Below are 26,496 nucleotides of genomic sequence, written 5' to 3'. Positions count from 1 at the left end.
TGTGCGTGCGTGCGTGTGTGTGGCAGCAGCTGCTCCCGCCCTGACTTTATTCCTCTCTCCCTCACACTCGGTCCTGCAGTGGCGGATGGGCTCGGTTTGCTCCCGCCGGCAGGAGCGCGCAGACATCTGAGGAGCCTGTTAGTGTCAAAGAAAAGCTGATGGAAACACAAAGAGCTTCTTCCCAACAACAAATCCCTCTGTAGCTTTTGAGGCTCAAAGACGGATTATAAAGCGCACACACAGCGGCTGGAAGCGATTCAGGAGCAACTTTGTCACTGGCTCCGTGTGTTTTGTTTTTTTGGCGCAGATCTTCATTCACTCAGCACCTGACTGCCTCCTCAACATCTTAAAGCTTTGAGCACCAGAAGAGGATCCCGCACACGGTCAGTAAACATTACCTGAAATCTGAATTAATTTGTTTTTTCTATTTTGCAAACAGATTATTTTTGGTTTTTATGCACCCAGGACTTATATATCTTTTGTAAGATGTGTGTGTGTGGGGGGGGACATTTTTAAGTTTCTATAGTGTACCCCCCCTCCCTTCCCTTTTTTTTATGTCAGTAATTTGATATTGGTCGTGACTGGTGCAACCCCTTTGTTATTTATAAATGCAAAGATATATGCAGAGTGAAATAAATAATTCATAATATAGCTATACAGCAAACATTTTTCGTTTTACAGTAAATAAAGAAAAGAGAAAAAAAAGGTTAATATCCTTACTGTGTTCTTTACTGAATAACTGTGAGCACACCATGAGGAGACGTTAAGAGCTTTTCAGTGTTCTTACCAGGAATGTGTTATTTCCTGCTGTTTTGTCGGCTACAGAGCTGCTAATACAGCTGCAGGTGTCTCATATTTGTAATGTTTCTCTAAACAGATCTGATTGCATCTCCGTGATGGACTAAAGGCGTGCGGAGGAAGAGCGAGAGTGAGGAGGAGGAGGTGGAGGAGGAGGAGGGGGGTTCTGCATGAGGTTTGCTTTCCTTGAAGGTGAGAAAGTCTGTTAACAGCTGCTGGTGGATTATCAGGTTCAGGCAGCCCCTCCCTGGAGGACTGAATGTACATATGTTACATAACGACTGCTCTGGGACCAGTGATGATCAGCATCATGATTCCAGCTGACTCATAGGATGTGGCATACGATGGGGGACCCTGAATTACATTTATCTACAAAGATTTGTACCTGCACAGAACGGAAGGAGCTGCCGACCACAAGACTGAAACGTAGAACTTGACGTGATGTTTTTCGGTGAGGAGTTTCTGCCTTATTGGCAATCCTCAGTCATGCCCATGAATGGATTTTGAGGAGGACCGAAGGGAAACCAGTGCAGTAATCCTTATAGTTGAGAGAGATTTCCTTACCTCTCTACCTCCTCTGCTGTTGTGGTTTTGTTCAGAGAAAGCAGCATGGATCTGTTCCAGGACGCGGACTGGTGTCTCTCTCCACTGCTGCTGTACGATGACTCTCAGGAAAGACTCAACCACAGCTTTCACAGCTCTATGATGCTGCCCTCTACTCTCAGTCCACCCACTGCTCCTCCCCACCAACCTCTACCCTCTCTAATGCCCTCCTCCCTCATTTCCTCCCATTCGTTCTCCACCACCCCGACCTCATCCTTCCCACAAACATCCACGTTTGACTCCAAACCCTACTCCTTCTTTCCATTGTCCCTGTCCACCTTTTCTTCTAATGACTTGGCAGACCTGGAGAGCATGCTACTCTGGACTCACCACGAGCCCAGCACAATCGCTCTGACCATCATGTACTGTCTGTCTTTCATTTTGGGATTTGTTGGGAATTTAATGTCCCTGCGCGTCCTCACCAACAGACGGGGCCGACGGCTGGGTGGCGTCAGCGCCACGCGCAGTCTCCTGGTGAACTTGGCGGTGTGTGACCTGGCTGTGGTGTGTGTGTGCATGCCCATCACCCTGGGAAACCAGATCTACACTGCCTGGGTCTACGGCGACCTCCTGTGTCGAGCCGTGCCCTTCACGCAGGCTGTTTCAGTTTCAGCCAGTGTGTTGACGCTAACAGTGATCAGCGTGAATCGCTATTACAGTGTTCGATCGCCACTGCGAGCTCGCTCCATGTTTACCCGCCGTCGAATCTTGGCGACCGTCGCTGTGGTGTGGATAGTGTCTTCAATCATGTGCTCTCCTATCGCAGTGATGAACCGGCGACGGGAGATCAGCTTTGGGACATTCGCCATCTTGGTCTGTCAGGAAGAGTGGCCTCAGCATCGCCTGAAACAGGGGTAGGTACTCAAAGAGATGAGATCTAGTCGATGATCTGATCTGTGCAGATCTTCTGCTCTCCAACTTGTGTTCAGATTGTTTGTCTAGTTACAAACCTTGATGCAGCCTGAGGGTCCTGACACTGAGCTGAGCCACTGGTTGGGCCATTTACGCTATGTTCCATAGTCATCCATCACCAGCAGTTTTTCTGGTGTCCAGCTCTGTTGGCAGTAATCGGCTCTTAATGGCCAATTGAGCATGTGGAATCGGAGGTGGCTGTCAATGACGGAGAGCTCTCTGATTGGCTGTTCAGCCCAGCCAATCAGTGATTTCACCCATTTAAAGTGTTTTCTCCTTCTCAGTTTTTTCCCCTTAATAAGAATGACCTCAGACTGACATCGCCAGGGCAAAACAGAGTTAAACTTGATTGTGCTGGTAAAGTTTTTTTTTTGCCAATCGTATTGCAGCTCATGATGTAAGAATATAATTTTTTCATTACGTCTTACAGCCAAAAGATGTGGACGGTGTTTCTAGTCTAGTTTTCTTTGATGATGAAAAGGCGCTTCACCTAGGTGCAGGTGGACTGTTTGGTTGTCTTTACATTGTGTGTGTGTTCATGTGAAACATGAGGCAAGATGAGGCGATGAAAATGTGATCAGTGCTTGGTCCTGAAGTTTAGTTTGGTGCGTCAGAGGCCTTTAGATTCTCACACAGGGATCCACTTGCTATTCAAGCCTTTGTGGTTCTTAAATGCTGCACTTAAGGTGCTCAGACTGTCAAATATTGTACTGAATGTAAAACACTTTCTTTTTTTTGTCATCTCTCCAATCCATTTTCTTGTTTTGTTTTTCATAATGAAGAGTTGTTAGATGGCTCACAATGATTTCCACTAAGTATTTGCCATTATTGCTGTTTTTTCGTGCAAAGTCCAAATAGTGCTAATTATCCAGAGATACCATCAAATCTAATATTCTTGCAAGTCCTAATACAGCTGCTGCTGTTTGTAATATTGTCATATTGATTTGATCTTGACAGGAGTAAATTAAAAACTAGTGAAAGGAGTCAACTGTGACTTTGATAACTACCGCTAGGCTGCGTTACATAACTTCAAATGGTGCATGTTGTTGTAATAAACACATTTACAGGTGACTTTTATAATACAATATTTGAATTAAAAACATTTTTTGGAAGTGAAATAAATCAGCATCTCATTTTTAATTCTTCCACAGATACAATGTTCTGCTGTTTGTGATGCTCTACTGCCTGCCAGTGACCTTTAACCTCAACATAGGCTTCCTAACCGGCAGGCGGCTTTGGGGAGGGAAGAAATCCACTTTCGCTGATCTTGATCCTCGCAGCCAAGCACTGCATGTCTCGCGCCTAAAGACGCGCCAGAAGATCGCCAAGATGGTAATGTGTCTCGTGCTGCTGTTTGCAGTGTCTTGGCTGCCACTCTACTTGGCTGACCTTTGGATAGACTGCGAGCAAAAGCCACCATCTTGGCTCCTGCAGGCACGGCCATTTGCCCAGTGGTTGGGCCTGACAAACTCTAGTCTTAATCCCATCTGTTATTGTTTCATAGGGGATCTGTACCGTTCAGCAAAGGTGATAAGGACACGATACTACCAGAAAGTCGCATCTCTCTTTGGCTCCTCCTCGTTCACCAGCTCAGCTGCAGTGTCATCTCCTGTCACAGTGATTACAGACACCAAAGTGACTACTGCTGAGCACCAACATATTGCTGCCGCTGCTGTGGCAGCATCTGCATCCATTGTTACGATCCCCAGACTGTTGAGCTTGGCCAGAGGCCAGGGACTGGGGCAGAAGGTTGGAGACAGTTCAGACAGCCGTGCAGGATCTGACCACAGTATCTCAGACTGGTGTCAGTCCAGTCCCAGTGTCTGTAACAGCTCCCTGTTGCACTGCCAACTCCACACACTCCAGCACTCCATAGGAAGAGCAGACCTCCTACCCACTAGAAGACACTCTGTGAATGAGAACGCTGGACCATTATCATTAAGAATCGAGTCTGTGGAAATAGACATGTTGCCTTTAAGGAGGCATTCAGGGGACAGAATATATTGTCTGTCAGCTGATAAGAGAGACATCATTACCACAGGCAGAGACGCTCTCTGTTACACTGGGCAGCACAGAAGCATAACATCACAAACCTTCTCTCCCGTAGGAGACAGGGAGGATGAAGGAACCGATATCACCAGTCTGTGAGACCTGCAGATGATTTGATGTATCAACAGGGAGGAATTCAATGACAGTGTGAGCTAATCCCTTGCAAAAGCCATTGTTTGTTTTGAGGCTAAACTGACCTGGTCTACACTCTCCATCTTTTTTTTTCTTTGTATCCTTGAAAGCATGTGATCCAGGACTGATGTTTGCAACAACGAGATCAGGTCTTTGAATGCAGGCAGAGGGAGAAATGATGGAGTGAATCCTGCAGGCAAGAGTTGGAGTGTTACTTATCCCCAGGCTATAAAGCCAGTTATCAGTAAGAAGGATGGATTGCAGCAGTGTGCCATCGCATGCTTGTCATATCATAAGTGGTCCAGCTGCTAGTCTAATATCTGCTAAAGACAATAACTCAGCAGGATGTAACTGTGTGATGAATAATTTTGTTTCTCCTCTTTCTTAATGCTTTGCTGATGATTTTGATTGTATTTGTTGCTCACAGAAAAGGTCAAACCAGTTGTTACAGTGCAATGTAGAAACATACTGTATCACACACAGATACGGTATGTGTAAAGAGTTTCTGACAGGTCTTTACGGGTCTTCGGGATTATGTCAATATCAGCCTGTAAAAGATATGTGCAGTAGCGGCAGTTGTTCATGTGTGGTGGTAATTTAATGGAAATATGAGATACACTGTGTGTGAAGCATAAAATGAAAAGTCAGAAGGCAGCAAATGGTTTTGTTTTGCTCATAATAAATGTGATATCGCTGTTAGGTATGAAATAACTTTTCAGGTTCAATAGTTTTTTTGAAAGCTAGACCAATCCATTCAAAACAAGCAAGGTCCATATTTCATCACATACCTTAAGTATTAAAAGTCTTAAAACCAAGACGAATGAAAACAGAAGTACATGTCCAGACATCACTAAAGGTCAGAGAAAATGTAATTTGTAGTGAGCTGACCCCCTAAAATGTAGTTACCGTAACAATATTTGATATTTGAGAGTTTTGACGAGAGACACTGCCTGTCAAACCAGCACATGCCTTGTTGCGTAAAGGAGGAAACAGTGTGCCAAAATAGCTTTAAAGGTTAAAGAAATAAAACAGACAGGAATACGCTCACACATACACTGACGCATGCACACGGAAAGCAAAATCTAATTTACCCTCAGGCTGCTTCCAGTTGTGTGCAAGACAGAGGTGGTGAACAGCGTGAAGTGCTGTGACATCAAGTTGCTAATCACACTTGTCTTTGCAGCAAAAGTGAAGTGATGCAACACTCAAGGCTTCAAACTGTGTTGAAACTGTCCTACTTATGTCATTGGATAAGGTTGCTTTGTACCTTAGAAAATCTCAGTTCCATAATGCTGTTACTGTCATTTATCGCTCTCTCTCTTTACGTTTGTCTACCTCTCTCTCTCTTTCTCAGTTTTGCACTCTAAATCGGGGGCATGTGTACTAAATAATACGCATTTGATGTTTCATTAAAAAAGCAAAGAGTTTGTCTGTGGTCACATCTAACTGCGGCTGAAATTTTCTCAGGATTTCAACACAGCTGTGCTTGTTTAAAAGTAGTCTTTAGTTAATAGAAGTGCAATAAGTAGTGGGCAATTAATAATTCAAGGTGTGTAGTTCTTAGAAGGTTCTTGGATCCTTTGTCCAGCCTTTTCTTTCTTTCCATCAAGCTTGATAAAAGCTTAATGGGATCTGAATTTAGGTATTGGTAGCCCTCATTCCCTTATCAAATGAGTTACAGTTGAAGTTGAAGGAATGGGGGGACTCAAAGAGACTCTCATCACACTTGTGAAATGGACATCGCTCCACCACGGATTTGATTAGTGATTGTAGAACAGGTTGAGCATGCTAATTTTATGTTAGACTGCAGATCTGAGACACTGAAACCACTGTGGTGAATATTTGGATTTAAGCTTATATGCAGGCTGAGTCTGTTACTATTCTATTAAGTTTAAGGTTAGTCAAACTTGATTTCTAAACAAACAAATAAGTTATTTTATCATTCACTGTTTCTCTCTGTGAGCTCTAACAATTCTCATTAAAAGATTTGAACATCTCATGTTTTAAATTTAAATCCATGGATCCAATTGCATCCGTGCTTGCTACTGTAGCTTGCAGTCTTCTTCCCTGCATTTCAATTGTGGATTGCAGCTTTTTCTCAGCACATGACAGTGAAGCCATTGCAAACACATCACTCTACAGCCATGTGGTCAAATACTTCAACAAGTTGTAGACTTTGGATACGGATACTGAGGCCTGGGATTGATTGATAATATTGATGATGCTTCTTCAATCAGATCAAAACATGCAGGTCGAGTCTAAAGAGTGCACAAAAGCAGCAGTGGTCACACCAAGAAAACAAAACGAAACATACAGAGAGGTAGCAAAATCAAGTAAAAGCTGAATAAATGAGTGGAGTAATATAACAAATGCCAAATTAGGGCACAGATGGCAGGCGCTCCAGTCACAAATATAAAAAAGTCATATGGTCTGCTGAGACATCTTTCACCTTAATCTTGACAAGTGGGTGAGTACATGTGTAGCCAACAAGTCCTCTATTAAATGACTGAATACAATTACATCAGAAGGAGACATAAAATGGTTTTCTGACTGAGCTCTTGGCAGCATGACATAACTGATACCACTTTGATTAGGTTATGACTGCTGAGCCAATCACTAATGGTTCCTGTTGTGTTATTTATTTCAGGGTGCTGCTCTATGCACCACTTTTACCCCGATTTATTTGTATTAGATGGAGGAAGGATCAGGGCAAGGTAGTGTTGAATTTCTGGGATGACAACCATTAGGAAAGAAGTTTAAAAAATCATGCCATGAGGCTTCATATTAAGTAATATTGAACTACTTACTTAAAAAAAAGAAAAGAATAATTATCTAATTTCAAATCTTTAATAATTATATATTACAGTCAGTTATTTGGTTGAGGTTCTGAAACAGTTGAGGTCACAGTAAAAAGAAAACTGTTGACTGATGGTAGAAAAACAGAAAATGAACAGTTGATAATTGACGATCTGACATTTTGTTGACCCATCCAACCATTATAACCTCTGTGCTCTATAATAACCACTGGTGGGCAGAGGGGGAGCCCCCAAGACCACATGTGTCAAAGCAGCTACAGCAGCTCTACAGTCAACGAGAACTGCAGGAGATGAAGAGGAATGAGCCACAACAGTTCATCAGGGTTTATAATAATGCAACTTCTGAAGATGCACACCAGGTTTCATAGAGGAGACAAGCGTTTGCTGTCTGTAATGAGAAACTACAGACCTGTAGAGTAACATTGGGCTTTAAGTTTTTATATCACGTTGTTACGTGCCATAGTGGGTGTGTGTCTTGTTGTCTTCTGCTCTTGATTTCAGGTACCGCCCTTTCCCTCTCCTCCCTCAATCAGCTGATTAGCTGATCAACGCCCGTAGGCTATAACTGCCTACCGGGTCTCTCAGTGGTGTGTGTGATCCCGCAGCGAGTGGTTCGTGGTGCGTGGGGTGTTTTCGCAGAGAGTGGTTCATTGCGTGTGATCGTTCCTGGCAGTCATCGTGACGTTTGAAGAAGCCTTCACTTTACGTTGTTCAACTTGTGTTATTGAATAAATCCCTGCGCTTGCAGTCGGTCCTTGGTTAATCCCTTTGTTTTTGGGTCTTTTCTTTAATTGTTACCTCCCTAAATTCCCCTAGACTAAGTCTTGCCCTGTCGGGTCGTAACACACGTCAACGCTTCTGTCCAGATTCTCTCCCCCTGCTGCAGTGTGCATCACATTTGTTGAATAAATTGATGTTGTTCTGGATGACCTACGAACTGCAGGATGCCATTATGTCCTTTGCGTTCATCAAGGATGGTCGAGTGCTATGCTAAAGCAGTTAAATAAGGTCACACTGAAGGACGTTTCTATAGCATTCAGAGAATTCTGTATGTGTAAACAATTGTGGGTGATCCAATTCAATTAGGCAAAAAAATACCATTCGACTGCACTAACCTAGAGAGTGAACTGTGACCTGTGACATTTCACAAGAAAAGTCCAGTTCAATTTCACACAAAGACCAAATTTTATATGTAGTCTGAACATTATATTACATTACATTACATTGCATTTTGCAGACGCTTTTATCCAAAGCGACTTACAGAGGAGGACATAAGCTGACAAAGGTGTAAAGGAGCACAGAGTAGTTGTTAGTTTTGTTAGTTTTGTTAGGCAGGGAGGCAGTCTCGAAAGAGAAAGGTTTTTACAAGTTTTTTAAAGGTAGAAAGGGATGTTGCTGTTCTAGTAGCCGTTGGTAGGTCATTCCACCATTTGGGGACGACCACAGAGAAGAGTTTAGAGTGACCTCGCTTTGCGAGAGGCGAGGGTACAACTCACTGAACAGTGTTGAAATGTTTCTATGCAGATGAGACTGGTGTCTTCCAGGATGGCAATAATAGGGGTCACTGAATGGTTTGATGAATATAAAATGATGTGAATTACATGCAATGGCATTAACATTCACAGATTTCCTCTCAGTTGAACATCTATGGGTGATTTTGAAGCAATGTGTTAGACGACACTCTTTCTGCGGTCACCAAAACACCAAATAAGAAAATATCTTTTGGAGGATCCCTGATATATCATAATGTATCGTTTTAGTCAACATCAAAGTACCTGGTTCTACTTGTGCCTCCCACTTTTCACTTTCATTTTCTGATTAGATTTCAGGATGCCAGTTTCCATTTGCATGTAATGTATAACTTGTAGGACCTGAGTACCCTGCAGACATCTGTTTGTGGATTTCCTTCCAGTTCTTGAAGCACTCTCAAGGATGTGATGTGCACACACTCACACACACAAACAACCACATAATATGCACAAAAACACACACACACACATACACAATTTCATTCCACAATTTCAGATATCCACAGGACTTATGATGAGGCACTTCAACTCATGATTGCTTTCATTTTTTCAGACATTCAGCTCTTTTGATTCTCACAGATCTTTTCATCACGTCCTCTCATCACTCTGCATTAGTCTTTGTACCCTCTCTTCCTTTTCCTTCTATGTCAACCTCTACCTGTCCTTTTCTTGTTTCTTTCTGTTTTGATCACCTCATTTGTCCTTGAGTCGTTGCTGTACCAGTGTCAGAAACTTCTGCTAACAATAGCCTGTTTTTGTTTCTCTTCCTCTTCCTTCATTACCATCTTCATGTTTCCTTTTCTGGCAACAAGTCAAGGGCCATTTAACACCAGAGAGCATAGCCGGAGGAGTGCAATGCACACCCAAGGCACAGAAACAGTGAACTTAAAATGCTGTGAAATAATATACATAATGATGATGAGGCCTCTGTAGCAAAGGCATAAAATAAAATAAAAAGCTTATGTCCTACTGTTGATAAATTGCTTTTACTTTAAAAATTAAACACTGATAAGAGACTGATGATGTGTCTCACCACAGGGTTCGCAGGGTTTTTAATATTGCCTCAAGGGAAGACAGTATCAGCCTGTGTTTTAATGCTACATCCATCTTCTCCTGCTAATTTGTTCACAGCAAACACTGGCAACAGAAGGATTTTCTGATGTCCTGTTTTACGCTTTACCATAACTACCTGCCTGCTTAATATAATATATACTACAGAATGAAACAATGACATGAATGCTGATTCAGTGTTAAAAGATGTTGGTTTTGTTTTATAAACAGTTTTAATAAGTCTTTTAGTTTTAAGAAGGGATCGGTCTTTCTCTTGACTATAAAGCTCTGGTGTTATTAACCATTCAAGTGTCCCAGTAACCTGTGTCAGTGTGACATGTGCCAGCACGAACAACACCAGGACTCTGAAACTGAAGCAACTAAATGGAAATCAGCCATCATTCATTTTATGATTCATACCTTTGTGCCAATTACCTCAAGTTGTCTCAATTTGTCTCAGTGCCCAACTGGATGTGTGACTTGTTCGCCACTGACACGACACATCTGAGAAGATACTGAAAATTAAATTTAAGTCAATTTTACCATGTGCCAAAGTCAGTATCACGTTGGCATGCCACAGTGGGTTTAGACATACATACATTTCAATTCAGGTCTGTAGATAAAATGCTCATTCTAAGGTAATAAGTCTTATTTTCAGGTGATTATACACCAATGCAATTATTTTCAATAATCTGCTGGTCATTTTCTTACTTAATCATTTGTTTCATTACATGTAAGGAAATGGGAAATATGCTCATCACAATTCCCTATAGAGCCAGAGCTAATGTCTTTAAATACCACTTTCTGTCAAACAGGGTAGTTGGTGATTAATTTTCTGTCGACCAACTAATTGATCAGTTGTTCTATTGTTTCAGCTCTATAATCAAGTGTCTAAACATTGGGATTTAGAGTGTAATAAGAAAAACAGAGATTTACTTCTAAAACTAAGGCATCAAATATTTAAAATCTGTGTTTTTGCCTAAAGCAGAAGAAACTGTTCTCCTTAAAATTTGGAGGACTGAACTTTGCTATTCACGGCTCAACAGTAATGCATACTTGGTTGCTCTGGGCAACAAGATATAGACTACTATCAATCATTTGGTTCAGTTGTCCGTCTTGACTTGTTTCTATAGCCACTCTACATCAACGAAAATGCTGCTGTGATATTGATATGCTCGACTGCAAAACCAAAACAGCAGCACTGATCTTGAGTGAAACAGCTGAGACACCAGATTTAAAGAGCACTTCATCACACCCCGAGATGCTCAGCACGCTGATAAACCTGACAGGACAATGAAGACGTCTCTCGAGGTATGAACACTGCCAAGGCTTTTCTCAAATGAAAAGAATCCTGTTCTATCTTTCTTAAATCACATCATCTCCAGACAAAAAAAAGAAAAAAGATTCAATAAGCTGTTACTGAGATCTGACCAGACGAACAGGAGGTTATTGTTCTATCAAATGTAATTTAGCCAAATCAACAGATGAGATTATCCTGCTTATTTTGGACGCTAACGTAGGTCTGGCTCAGTAGAAATCTTACATTTTTTCTGTTGGTTAATTGTTATATCTGAGCCAATGGTGACATTGGCTCAGATCAATTGTTTGCGTGCATGTGTGTGCAAAATGAGGGAAGTCTACCCATATTGACATCAGTTCTTCATCACTGAAAAGTGGGTTGTAATTACACAGGACAATTATGACTGTAATTATAAACAATTAAAATATGGAAAGCATTTTGTCAACTTTGGCTCCTTGTCAGCTGTGCAACCAGCTCTCAAGATGTTGGGCTCTGTTACAGCTTGTGACGATGGCTTCCGTCATTTGGCAGCTCCGCATGTAATCTGTCGTCCTCAAAAAATATGTTTATTTAGAGCAATGGTGAACTCTTAAAATTATGAAAAATATACATGTTAGCCACGTTGGTGACTCATCCATCATCAACTATACTCAACAGCTGCTCTGTTAATCTTTCATCTTTATTTCCTAATTAAAAAAAATATATATATCCATTTTCAACAGTCACAGTCTGGTGGGCGCTGTCATGTGATTGACAAGTTCATTAATTACCTAGTCTTTAACTTACTACAGCTTGGCAACACAGCTTTAGTAAGCAAAAGCTGAACCAAAACACCCGTGTTAATTTTTCCCTAAACAGAATTAATCAAATAATAAAAACAAATTGGAGCAAAAGAGAAACTTTATACAGTCGTCCCTCGCTATAACGCAGTTCACTTTTCGCGGACTCACTGTTTCGCGGATTTTTTTTGTGTAATTTTGCATGCTTTGTGTTCTGCGTCCTAAATTGGCTAAGGGAGTACTGTACAAAATGTGTGTAAAAAGGTGTATAAAAGTGTGTGGTTAGGGGTTTTACGGCCTTAAAACATGTATAATAATTGTAAAACTTACTTCACGGATTTCGGATTTTTATTTTTAGAACGTATCCCCCGTGATAAACGAGGGACCACTGTACACTTAAAGTCTGTGTAAAGTAAGAAAAAATGTGTTTTGGGTTTGTCAGACCAGAGAAGAAAGTGTTATCTACCACCCAGTCAAATTTGAATGATTAAAAACATTGACAAGTTTATGAAATTCATTTTGTAGCGACTGAAACATATCAGATGAGTTCAGAAAATGACATGACTAACTTTGAATAGATAATCTGAGTAGATAAATTAATCTTTATCTCTCTGCCAAGGAGAAAAACTGTTTTAACCTCTAACTCCACATTTCAGTAATATATCATTTAAAGTCTTTTCACATGTTTTTAACAACTAATTTCCAACATATTTCATGCGTTTTAATCACAGGATTACCTTTACACGGTCTTTAACAGACTGGGATGGAAAGTCAATTGAACTTTTGAACTGTTATGCAGTCAGTGGTCCGCATCACAAGGTCAGCAGGAGCCGATACTAATCCAGCGACAAATCAACTGAGTGAATCTCTCTTTTGTGTAACTAACCGGTAAACATGACAAATGAGGATACATCTAGGACCAAACAATACTAGGCTATACAGCACTGAGAGGCTGTACTACTAAATGGAAATGTCAGCACTAACATGCTCACAGTGACAAAGCTAACATGTTAGTGTTTAGCAGGTATAATGAGCTTATTATAGCATGCTAACATTTACTAATTTGCACTAAAATGAGGTAGGCATGTATTTCTTCAACCAAAGTATTGACAAAAACAAAACAAAACGATGTACCATCCTTGGAGCAACACTGATAGTATGAGTAAAACACATTCAGACCTCCATACATGTTGTATGAACCCATGTGTCAGGCCGGACTCAAAACAGGACTCAATCGCAGAGGTGTCAAATGAGCTTATTTATTGATAACAAAAATCCCTCGACAGAGTGAGGCTATGAAAACGGCCTAAACTAGGGAAAGCAAAAACACAGATTATCAAAATCACTCACAAGGAGGAAAAACAACAGGCTGCAAAACATTAACTGAAGGCGCTCCAAAGAGGCTGAAAAACACTACGCGATGCACTATGAAACAAAAGGGCTAGACTAAGAATTTACAACAAAAAAAGAAAAAAGAACAAAAGAACACTTGAGCTATAATGCTTTGGCTGTGGACAAGGAAACAAGGCTTGGGTGATCGCTACAAAAGACGAAACACTTTGGCACGGGACAAAGGGAGACGCAGACAATATATACACAGGGTAATGGGGAACAGGTGGAAACAATCAGGGCGGGGAGGACAATCAGACCGGTGACCTGAAACGAGAGGACAGGTAAATATCAAAATAAAACAGGAAATGACGAGACAGGACAAAAACCCAACTTGACCTCACCGCGGTGTGACACCATGTCTCTAGATTAGGTGTTTTACTTTGAATACTGGAGGAAACAGGGTGACAAAAAAACATTATAGAGCCACTACCAGATGTCCTGGATGATGTGTCTCCACCTAAATGAAAGTAATTGTCCCGTTGGACATTTTATGGGTTAGTCTGGCTTTAGGGCTAAGAAGGTAGCCTTTTATAGTTTTATTTAATGTGATGAAATTGATTCGCAAGCTGCTTTAAGTTTGCTGATCTTTGCGCTTTTCTGCTCTGTCGCTAAAGCATTTTTGCCATGGTGCTTTAACCAAGCAATCGCAACTAATTCGTCTTTTGGGGGGTTTCTGCCAGAAGATGCTGTTTGTATCCCATGTGACTCCAAAAATCAACACTGACTGATTAAACTGTAGGTGACAGTACGGTTGCAGTGATGTCTCTTTTGATTGGCTGCCTTTTCCTGGCAGTATCAGGGTGACGTAAAGTAGGGTGCATCGCCACTGGCTGCCAAAAACAAAAGTCAGATTGCATGGAGAATTAACCCATCTTCTCATTTTATTTATTGCCACTGTAAACAGTTTCCTCATGAGTTTGTGAATGATAAAGCAGGATATACTTTAGGGTATGGTTACCTTGCGACTGGCAAGTCATTCTTAGAGTCGGAGTGAGAGTAGTGAGTCAAATGTTTTCAGAAACATATTTTGGTGTACTGAATACAAGATTGTTTGTGTGTGCTTTACAGTGGAATAAAAACCAAAGCCCAGCTCTCAGTAATCACCCACCAGCTCCATACGCTCGTCCAAATATTGTCACTTCTGGCTCCGACGTCAGCAGGGCGAAATCAATAATGGCAAATTAGAGGTTGTCATACTGCAGCATCACTCTGCTCAGCGTTTCCTAAATATGTATGTGCAAGGTAATTAAGTGTAGTTTGGTTGCTTCTGAGGTGTCACATCCATGCCACATGAAAAATCACATTAATGAGAGGTCTGTTTTGTTTTTCTTGTGCTTTTCATAGGATTGAAAGAAGCCTCTGCGGTGAAAACTGTGAACTGTGAGAAATGATTTCCTTGAGCACATTAAGTATCGTACATTCAAAAAATTATGAGATGAACTTTGAGGTTAAGGCACTTAAAATTATGTAACTTTTGGCCATGAAAACATTTCTGTTTATCTACACTGCACTGAAACTATCAGCTCTATTTAACACATAAGCTGTGATTTCGTGAACCGTCACAGCAGCACACACACACTGACACATTTTTTTTTTTTACCTCAGGTGCAAATCTGCACACTCACGCAATTATTCTCTTTCTCACTTAATTCTCACTTTTGTCACACAATGTCAGGTCTTCATTTACATCATCCACAGCTCATCTGTGTGTAGAGCATCAGCAGAACCAACATTCAACCTTTTATCTTTTTGTGTCTCTCTCTATTATATAGTCCGAACAAACACACATGATCCTGCAAATGTGAAATGATAACATGAAGCATACAGCTTAATGTTTGTACGAAGAGGACATGAGTGGTCAGCAAAGCAAACCCTGCAAATGCATGCATCAGCACAAAGAGACATATTCAAACAAAAATGAACTTTTAAACATACTCCTAGCAGCACGCAGTGTATTATTCTGAGAGAAGCAGACAAGGTTTTTCTTATTGTCACAAATTCAACAACTGAGATGGAAATTTATGTGTGTGTCTGTGTATCTTAAAAATGATTGTGCTGTGTATCTGAGGATCCACGGGTTTCTGTGAATAGTACAAATCAGATATCCCTATCCCCTTTTTCAAAATAACAGCTTTTCCTCGTTGATGGACTCACTGTAGCCTGAAGTGAAGGTCAGTGCTCCCCAGACGGCTACAGAGGCTCTGTCAAAACACTGTTTGTGTGTCGCCTCCATCACCGATTTCCAATACTCAATATCTAAATCAAGTGAAGTGGAAACTACAATATTTTCTGACTTGGCGCCAAAAGAAAGAGACAACCTGGTAAGACTGGCTAGGTCGTAGAGCTGTAGTCAATCCCAGATACAGTAATGGAGATGGATGTGCTCCAGAAATAGCTATTTCCTGTTTTTCAGCTAAAAGATGATTGAGAAAAATTTTCCTGCTACAGTAATTCACTAGGCTTATTGGAAAACCCCTCCAAATGCAATTCAATTCATTCATAGATTGTAATGATGGTGCAGATGCCCATATTTCAAAGGTGCTATATCAAACATTTAGAAAGCTCTTGTAATGACACTTGGAGGCATTCGGTGAACTGCAGTCACAATCCTGTTGCCAAACTAGTGCTCCAACAGTGGCATACATCAGGCTGCTGGAACGCTGGAAAATAAATTACAGTCATATTTAGAATAATGATTTTTTACTTGGCAAGCAAACAAACAGTTTGCTGCAAAGCAGCGACGCTGCATGTATCTGGAGACCTCGCACCTAACTACTGTTTGTGAGTTTATATTGTTTATATTGAAAGTATTTTAAGAGGGGTTTTAAAAGTACTGAAGTTAATTCTACAAAAACATTGAAAAAAGTTATTTTTATATCCAGAATGACCCTCTGAAAGTGGAAGAGGAACATGCAAGGTGGAAGCAAAAGTACGACTTTTAAGTGGTGCTCATGTTCAGCAGCTATAATCACTATTATTATAGTAACATAAAATGACAATGTGAACACATTGTCACACTTTACAACCTCTTTCAGCTCATTCTTTTGGCATTCTGGCCCCACAACTTCACTGTTTTGGTTCTCTCACATCACTCACATAGCAGCTGTTTTCAGTGAAAACAGACTAAAACCCCTCTGTGTACTCCCCGCTCAGCAGTAAACACAGTACACACAGTAAGAGCTGGTAGAGTCCAAAAATAGACAGTTAAAACTTACAGAGAGAATACTGGCATTTGTCAGGTGTCCAGAAACACAACTCTAAATGGATGAAAGGAAATTAGAAATATTGCAGTTGGCTGGTCCTGACCATTTTATTTCGTATGACTCCGTATAGGTGAGAAGCCGATTGGCTTTCGACACTCGTAGCACTATTTTTTAATGTATATGTCTTCTTCACTTGCGAAAAAAAAAAACTCCATTCCCTCACTCACCAAAAGGTATGTGGAAAAACCTAAGCAAGGATACCAAATTATCATGAAAATGCAGTAACAAGATGCCGAGAACAAATGCCTCCTGGGGAAAAAATCTGCACTTACGGAGAATTTCTAGACATTATAGGTATTTCTACTCTTTCTACAGAAAATGATGCTGTTGGAAATGTCTGGGAAGGCACAGGTTGTAGCCCTCAGCTTATTGACATCGTTCACATTTGCTTCACGTGTTAAATCCCTTGTAAACGAAGGTGAGTGTGACTTGCTCTCTTGCCCTGAAACCAGAATTATGAGGAAATTGGCAGCATCTTCTAAGCAGCTTTTAATGTCTAAAGAAATTGCACTGTAGACAGCTTGTTAAATGGCCAGGACAACCTTTAAAAGGTGTGTTTGCATAACCGTGGCTTGGGTTCAGTGCCTCCAGCCCTCTGCAGAAACTCGAGCAGTTATCCATCCAAACGTCACACTGCTGTTCAGAAAACCAGTGACAGCTACCTGTTTTTGTCTCTCCCCTCTAGCCACCTTCTTCTCCCTCAGGCTGCCTTCAAACCAAAAATAGCACTATTAAAATCATATCAGTCTGAGCAGGTGTGGCGGAGAAAAATAAATGCAAGGAGGTCCAGTTTGAGTCTTATCGCAGGCTAGAATCATTTATATTCATTTGTGCTTTTAATTCTGGAGACTAATTACGGCAGCAATAAGTCATTTAGGGTAATCTATGATAAACCTGATAAAACTGCATTTTGTTGCAGTTTTATCTTAAGCCTTCTGCATCGACACTCCTACCGTGCCAGAGGAGTGTTATTTGAAGCAGTGCTAATGTCTGTCTGAGCACAGCATTAATGTCTTCCCTCTTGTTGTTGTTTCATGTCCACACTAGCTGTACACAAGCCTGGAAAGGAGAATTGGCAATGCAGGCAGCTTAGCAAACAGATGTCTATTGACGACGCTAGCCAGGCTGTTTTGGTGGCCAGTATATCAGCACTTATTCCTGGTATAGCTTAGTCATTGTGTACTAAAGGGGGGCTCAGACTGTATCATCTTGAGTTCAGTGTTTCTGACCAGACACTAGATCTCAAAGATATTTTATTCTCTGCATGATCCTCTCTGCACCCCTCTCTTGTTCATCGTCCAATTTTCTGTCTCATCTCTCGTTACAATTTATTTGGCTTGTATTATATAAAAAAAAAAAATGTCATTATAAAAAAACGTATTACCTTATTATAGGTTGCTCAATTATCCTCCTATTTATTCTGCTCTTTGTTACTGTCACTAGGCTTGTAATGTATGTGTGTGCACGTCTGTAAACACCATTAGCGTGAAAGATTTTTACTCATAACTTCCGCAATAAACAAAACACTTCAGTATACATAGATCACTATCGTGTATCATAATGTAGTCGGAGTTACTGCATTCCTTTTTGCCTCAACCCAGAGCTACTTTGGTCACTCTTTATGTAAGTTATAAAAAAATATATATGAAATGATGTGTTGAACTCTCTGCTGTGTGTGCCACAGTATGAATGGCTGAAAATATTGAAGTGGACAATGGCACTGAATCACAAACACATCAAAAATGAATACTCTGTCCGCCCTCTAGATACTATATAACCCCTGGGGGATAACTGACGCAAGCTTCTGAGAAAAGAAATAACACATGGCTTCTCTTACAAGTAAAAAAGTTGGATTTGTATAGGAAATAAAGTGCTCAGTCCTAAAAAAGTTGGATTTGTATAGGAAATAAAGTGCTCAGTCCAGTACACTTAGGATTTTGCTGCTGCATAAGAGACATTTCTGAGTTACAGCAGTGTGCTCTGTTGAAATTTACGAGGTTTAGCAGCAGCTCGCGTCAAAAATAGAAATGCTACGGAATGCTCGCGCCGTAGCGCGGAGAGACGCTGCTACGGTGACCGCCGTGCAGCCGTAACGCCTCCGTAACGCCTCCGGTGTGAGTGGGCCTTTTCTCTACTTGTGGTACCGCAGTGCTAAATGACGTAGTAGTTTAGCATTTAGCATTATCTCATGACTTTCACTTGTATCCACAGTGGCTGTTGTTTCGCGTTACACTTAGTGAAACGCGTTTAGTCAGTTTACTCAAACAACATTTAGACCAGTTTGATGTAAACTTTTGTTAGTCAAGAATTATAACACCTAATTCATGTGTTGTTTTTAAAATTCTGTTTGTGTATAGGGTGAACGTACAAGACACAAGTTTTAGAGGTGCTGGTTGGCAGATTATTACATTTGAATAATATCTCACGTTAAGTGTATTCTGTCATTTCCAGATACTGCTACTGTATTTCTTGCTCCTTCTCACTTAAGCAGATTTTCTCATCTTTCTCACAACAGTGGTTCTTTACCAGTTACACATGTAATCGTAGACTTGTTCTGGCTGAGCACAAACAGGTCTGTCATTCTTTCAGCGACTCTCTCAGCGAACTACAGTGCTTTAGCTTCTCTTTCGTGAAAATAGTACGACCGTGACCTGCTCTTTATATTAAGAGTCATGAGATAACTTCTGTTATGATTTGGTGCTATATAAATAAAATTGAATTTAATTGAAGAGTTCGGCTTCCCACTGTTTTCAGTCTTTATGCTAAGCTAAATTAACTGTGTACTGGCTCCACACTTTGCCAGCTTAGAGTGGCATAAATCTTCTTGTCAAGAAAGAGAACAAGCACTTTAGCACTTTTCCCCAAATGCTGCCCAGCAGTCAGCGTTGACAGTTGAATCATTTATCTTTCCCTTACCAGAAAGCGGTTCTAGTCAATTACCCTTTACTTCACTTTTATATTATGAGAATAAGGAAAAGTTGAACTGACAAAGCGCTAGTATAAACTTTTTGAAAATACCATGAGTTGTGGTTGGACTGAGAAGTTTTCCATATACATAGAAAGTAGTAAGACTAGTAGTAGAAGTCTTTTTGGTGAATTAGCTGACACCTTCTTTAAGTTTAACTAAAGTTTTTAAAGAGCCTTGTGCCAGCTTGCTTTGTTACCCAGAGCTTTAAAGCTACTGTTGTCAATACTAAGCACAGCACGTATATGAGGCCAGATAAGAAGAGCTGATGTAAAAGAAGAACAAGCAAAAAGCTTCCCAGGCAAGATTTAACCCTGAGAAGCACGCAAGGAATTACCAGGATGTTCCAACCATCTATTGAGTTACTATGCAATCTCATTGAAGACTCACACAAAGGAATAAATGATCATAGTTAAATGATAGTTTCTAGAGTGAAAATAATCACGCTTCTTTTACATTTTTAGTTAATAACATTAACTATAATGTGTGAGTTAATTTCACACTCCAGTGGGCCTCTGCATTAATCGTTCCATGCGCTCGCTGTTGGTAAACGAGCAATTGTGATTTCTTGTAATCCTGTATTAGAATATTTAGCAGCCTTTGATGTGAGGGGAGTGCACAATTATTAGTGTGAGATGGAAAGACAGTAGAAACAGTTAGCAATAAACAGAACAAATTGTACGGTAAAATTAACAAATATAGACAATGATCATCCTGAGCAGGATATTTCTAAGAGGTTGGTTTGGAGTGAATTGGCTGTCTTTCAAACTAATCTTCTAAAGCTCTTCACAGTTGGCAACATGCCCATGACTTTGTCCTTCCTTGAGTCTTTATTTAGAAAGAAAAGCTTTTATGTCAAGAAAACTGGGGTTAAATGTTGATCCACTAAATCCATTAGCTATTCATAAAGTGATTTGTTATGAAATAAGATTAAAGAAAAATCACGTATATATAATATTTTAAGTTGCAATAATAATCCTAAGAAAAAATATAAAGATAATCATAATATTATGGTTTAAACTTATTTGTTGATTTTTTGATAATAGTTATTAGCTGACACTGTATAGTATGTCTGTTGTAAATCATATCAACTCATTAGGTCATCATCAACTCGTGGCTAACAAAGTAATGACTTATAACGAGTATTTTTCATAAAGTGTTCATATGTAACATAGTACATACATTACATACATTAACATAGTACCACCTTAAAAAGTTTAATATGGCCAATGTGTTAGCAAAGTTAGTTATGTTTTCCGCCACCTCATAAATTTAAGTTCAATATTCAAGGTTCATTTTGATTTGTTTTGGTCTCTACGAAATCCTAAAATATCTGGCTCTTTAAATGCTAAATGCTCCAACATATCCACCAACCTAGATTGCTTGTCTGCTACTGTAAAAACATGCCATTTGCAGCTTAAAATGGGCTTGACGAGAATGGTTGGAGTGAACCAGACAGTAAAGTAGCGGACCATTAGACTAAAAGAAAAAAACATTCTTAAATTTAAAGAAACTGTGTTTGTACAGCCTTGATGATTATGTATATTTCAATATGTGAGCTAAAATAGTGGAATAAATTCAATATGGAACTCAACTCAAATATTTCCCATTACAAGAAAATATACAAAAACAAAAAAATATTTTGCTGAGGTCTAAGAATGAAGAAGGACCATGATGATGGTTACATATTTGTTTACTGACACAATGGTATATACATGTTGTACAGAGAATTCGGATAATAGTTAACAAAATACATGTGGGCACATACGTGTATGAATGTTTGAATATGTTTGTGTATATGTACAGGAGATATAGTCTATAAATTACTTGCTACATAACTTATAGATTATATTTATCTATATTTAGTTAAATTGATAAGGGGTATGAAGCATATACATCCTCCTTCTTCTTTTCAAACATTTATTTTTTATTTTTCATTCACATTTTAAAATAAAAATATAAAATAAACAAATAAAAATGCATGAAAGTTATAAGACCCTAAAACACTCTGTAGAGCTGAGGGGAATCCAATGATTTTTTCACTAGTTTTGTTTGATGCTGCAGACAAAGACATAAGATCATTCATTGTCCAGATAAAGCTAAAAAGCGGAAGTGTTGGCGGTGTGTACGAAAGATCACAGAGATTATGAAGACTATAAAGATTACTGTAGAACAGGCTTTTCTGTCTGCTTCCATCTGAATTAAGCAAACAGTCTCTGCTGTAACATTTCACCAGGCGTGACACATCTGCCTTACCAGGCTTGAGCCTGCTGCGACCACTTACTGTCAGGTAAATAAAAATATGCTCCATGCCGCAGGCTTGATCTAGTGGGAGAACTCATAAATCCCCAAATTGGCCACTGAAAACTGTCATTATCATGCAGTTTCCATCCACAGCTGTACTTGGGAAATCAGATTTGTCTTTTGAACTTTGGAAGACCTTGCTTTTGTGATACATTGTATAAGAGTGTAAAAATGTAAGTGAGTGTAATGTTTAATAACATCTGACTGTTGGTTCAGTAAAAATGAGTTAAACTGACATTCTGATCTGTATGTTGGTGAATCTTTAGCCTTTAAGAAGTCCAATGATGGTTTACTTCAGTTTGCTCCACAAACACAAGCAGACAGACAAACTGGGCTGTGGTGTGAATATATATGGCAGCAAACATAAGTAATAAAAATCCTGACAGCCCCAGCACATAAAGTACTCAATAAATGAAATCTGGATACTTTAAAATCAAATTGGAAGAAGTTGACAAATTCAAAGGCCTTTATATGTCCCTTAGGATTCTGGGTGTTTTACAAATACAAATACTATCTTATGGAAAAATGTATGGGAGATCAACAATTTGGTTGTTTCTGTACAGAACATGATGCAAGGCTAGTGACAGTACTGTACTAAATAAGCTGAGTTTGGCCTAAAACTGTCCCTGGAAAAGGCATATTCTTCCAAACATCTTTTTGTCACTTGGGACTTGTGGTCTTCCAAAATGAATTACCTATACTGGTTACTACAGAAGGTTTGTGAAGGGTCACACTGCTCCATGATCTTACATCTGCTTATGCACTGTCATAAATAACACTGAAACAAACATTAAAACCAGAAATATACCTGAAGTCCAGAGAATCACACGTTGGCTGACGGACAGTTGCTTGGAAACCACAAATCAGAAACTCACTGTTCCAGTTCTTGCTTTGCTGATCCCCAAAAGCCATACATTCTCCATACTGATTCCCCTGGTATTGGATACCAATAAACATTGAACATTGTCATTGCTTACGCCAGCAGTGGATTATCTCAAAGTGAATCCTACTATCTTGAATTTCTTGCCCTCAAACGGTCAGTGACAGAAAAATTCAATGACTGACCATATCTTCAATCTGTATGGTAGACAGCTATCCTTTTTCTTACCTACTGATCTCAGTTAAACTGAATGCAAACCAGTTACCAGTGGCTTGACACAGTATCCACATTTCTTGATACAGATGGGTTTTCTCGATGACTTCATATTAGACCTGTCAGTTGAACTCAAGCCTTGTTAAGAAAGGGAATGAATATGGAAATAGACATACTGTATATTATTGTTTACTATTATAAGACTTGTAATATTATATATAAGTAATTTTAAAAAAAATCTTATTTCATGTTAGCTGAGGGACAGTTGCTTGGAAACCACAAATCAGAAAGTCACTGTTCCAGTTCTCGCTTTGCTGAACCCCAAAACCCATACCTTCTCCATGCTGATTCCCCTGGTATTGGAGCTGTTATATCAAGAACAAGAAGTAATGAACATTGAACACTGTCATTTCTTACACCAGCAGTGGATTCTCTCAAAGTGAATCCTGCTATCTTGAATTTCTTGCCCTCAAATGGTCAGTGACAGCATCATCGTCATATTAGACCAGTTGTCAGTTTATCTCAAGCCTTGGTAAGAAAGGGAGTGAATATGGAAATTTGCCAAACATTATCTGTCTCATTCAACTTTGGTTTTCATTCATCAACACACCATCCAGGCCATCTGTGATAGACAGCTCATCTTTACTGCTATTAACATTAATAATTATAGCCAAATCCATGCCCTTGTTCGGTCACTTTCCATTTCCACTGATGCACTGCATGACAGTTTTGATTCAGACCCCCATTCTTCAGCTTACAGCAGCTGAGATGGCTGCGAAACAGGCTGGACGTGTCACTGGACAACACCAAGTCCCTACCAATTTACATGACCACATGGGAATTGAACAAACACTTGACCTGGTTCAAGTCAGATTCTAATATCCGCTAATGCTTATAAAGATACTTGTAAACGATGTCTAAAAATGAATTAATTGCCTGAAAAGGGTACTCCTCTTGTAAACATAAAAAACAACCAATAATCTTTGGAACTTGACAAGGGGCAACTCAAAGCAGAGGACTCGAACGCAGAGTACGGGATGAAGCAGATGACTTTATTACGAAACACCAGGAAAACAAAAAGCGCCTCATGATGAGGGATGAGCAATAGCACAAACTAAACTAAAACTACAAAAGGCAGGGCCAACAAAAATAAAAAATAAATAAATAAATAAATCACTCTAGCGAGGAAGAGAACAAAATGACAAAAACCTAGACTACAAGATTATGTACAAAAAGGCAGGGCCAACAAAAAATCACTCTAGTGAGGAATAGGAGAAAACAACAAAAACCTAGACTACAAGAATATTTCTAACAAGACTGTGATGAGAGGGCATGTGCTCAGGACGAAAGACTTGACACACTGGCACAGAGCAAAAGACGCAGACTATAAACACATGGAGGAAAATGGGGAACAGGTGGACACAATCAGGAATCAGGGGAGACAATCAGACTGGTGGCACATGAGGAAGGGCAAGTGACCTGAAACGAAAGGAGAGTTAATTTCCAAAATAAAACAAACATGGAGACAGGACTAAAACTTGACATACCGGTGTGACAGAACTTGTTTACATAGATTTCTTCCATTTCCTCCTAGATCATTAGTAAAAGACAGAATTAGGATCAAGGACATTCTTGTAATCATAGACCATTTCACAAAGTATGCAGTATACCTTCCCACACTCAACCAAAAAGCTAAGACAGTTGTAAAATGTCTATGGGACAACTTCCTCATCCACTATAGGATTCTGGAAAAGCTTCATTGTGATCAAGGACCGGACTTTGAGTCTTAGGCAATAAACAAACTATGTGAAAAGACTGGAATTAAGAAATAATTAAGGGGAACTAAGGGGAACTAAGTAAGATGTGCTTTTATTCTCTGACCCTCAAAAACTGAACTCTATAATAGGGACTGTCTCCAGTGAGTAAGGTTAATTTTAATCCTCCACAATTCCCAATACTCCCAGCTCAGGCTTTCCTCCTGGCTGTCTGTGCTCTTTGAGATCTCTCCCACACAATCTTCCAATGTAGCCTTTAAAACTCCAGACACATAATGGCTTGTGAGCTCTGGAAATAGCTTGCTCTACTCTATTGGCTTTTTGGCTGACAACAGTCCAAGCACTATCATGTTTATTTATCATTTGTTTTTGGTAATTTGCTTAAATGCAAATGTTTGGCAGTTTACACCTCCAGTGAGTAAGGTGAGTCTTGCAGTGTGCTGGATTTAATGACATTGAGTGGTGTAGTTGCAACTGCCTTGTTTCACCCTGTCCTTGGTGTAAAGGAGATACTATGGTGGCCAGGAAATACAGATTTTTGATCAATACTTTTGATCAAGTATTCATTTAGTTTAGGGACAAAATATTTTCATAGCACTGCTTTAATTTCAATGTTGTGTTACATTCCTACTAAATTACAATTCTCATATTAAAAAAGTTGATTATTCACAGTGCATCTCCAAGAAACAAAATTTAAATGGTGATGGGGATTCAGTCATTTTTCTTGGCCTTCATGCATTCATCATACTGCATCCTCATGCACTCTTTGCTCATGATTTTGTCATGGCTTTGTCAAGTCAAGTCAAGTCAACTTTATTATCAATGCTGCCATATGTACAGGGTATATGCGAAGACATACACACACACACAAGCTAAACAATGTAAACAGAAACAACAGTCTGAGTATGGCAATATGGCACAGTAAAAACAGAATTATCGGTATAAATATAAATATGGCAGTATGTAGTATGCACTATAGACATAATTCATAGTATTTACAGTGTAAACAGTGAGGTCTATCTAGTTTGATGCAGCTGTCTCTCAGTCTGCTGGTTCTCGCTTTGGGTTTCTGAGTTCAGGTCGAGTCCCTTGTGTTCCCTGCTACCATTCTTGACCAGATGTAACAGATTCGTTCTTGCTTAACATCAGTTGCCCTAAATCCAAAATGCTCTAATAACAACAAACAGACACACAGAAAAAAATGGACCTGGTAGGTTTCCTGCACAGGAGCAGAAGTGTGCACTAATGAGACCTTGGAGGGGACAGGGTACATACACAGCATGCGCAATATTTGGAAGGTGGCAGTGAGAGGTCGATAGCAGCCTCATAAAGTTTAGATTATACTCTAAACGGATGCATACAGGGACAGCTGTGAACTCCATAGCTGTGTAGAAATTCTGTTTATACTACTTTCTGAGTTCAACTTGAAGGACACGTTCCACACCAACATGCCCTGTAGCCCCGTAGTTGTCTGTGTAATTACAGCAAATTGAGCGTACATGTACAACTTCTAACAAGAGTGAACTAGCAGCTTTACTGCATGATCAGAGCCCAAAGAGCTACAGGTCCTCCATCCCTGCAGCTCCAGCCATCCATGAAATAACTTCTGATAAAAACTCCAAGGCCAATGTAACTTGGGGAAAATCAATGTCCATTTCTCTGCCTCATGAGTGAAAAAGTTTGCACTTTAAGTGGCTCTTGTTTGGAATGTTTTATTCCCCAGACTGCATCAGGTT

The 26,496-nt window shown here is 39.8% G+C and overlaps 1 protein-coding gene across 1 annotated transcript; it reads left to right on the top strand.

Annotated features, from left to right (window-relative positions):
• The first annotated feature begins 925 nt into the window (after nucleotides 1–925).
• On the top strand, nucleotides 926–5,863 carry LOC109136920 (tachykinin-like peptides receptor 99D). The gene is made up of 2 exons (XM_019253663.2): nucleotides 926–2,255; nucleotides 3,465–5,863. Exons 1-2 carry the CDS (start codon nucleotides 1,408–1,410, stop codon nucleotides 4,459–4,461), a joined length of 1,845 nt encoding a protein of 614 aa, XP_019109208.1. The 5' UTR covers nucleotides 926–1,407; the 3' UTR covers nucleotides 4,462–5,863.
• Nucleotides 5,864–26,496: the final 20,633 nt, after the last annotated feature.

The sequence above is a fragment of the Larimichthys crocea genome, chromosome X (assembly GCF_000972845.2).
Source record: "Larimichthys crocea isolate SSNF chromosome X, L_crocea_2.0, whole genome shotgun sequence".
NCBI classification, from domain to species: Eukaryota; Metazoa; Chordata; class Actinopteri; family Sciaenidae; genus Larimichthys; species Larimichthys crocea.
The sequence above is the reverse complement of the archived record's forward strand: the minus strand, read 5'-3'. Positions and strand labels throughout refer to the sequence as shown.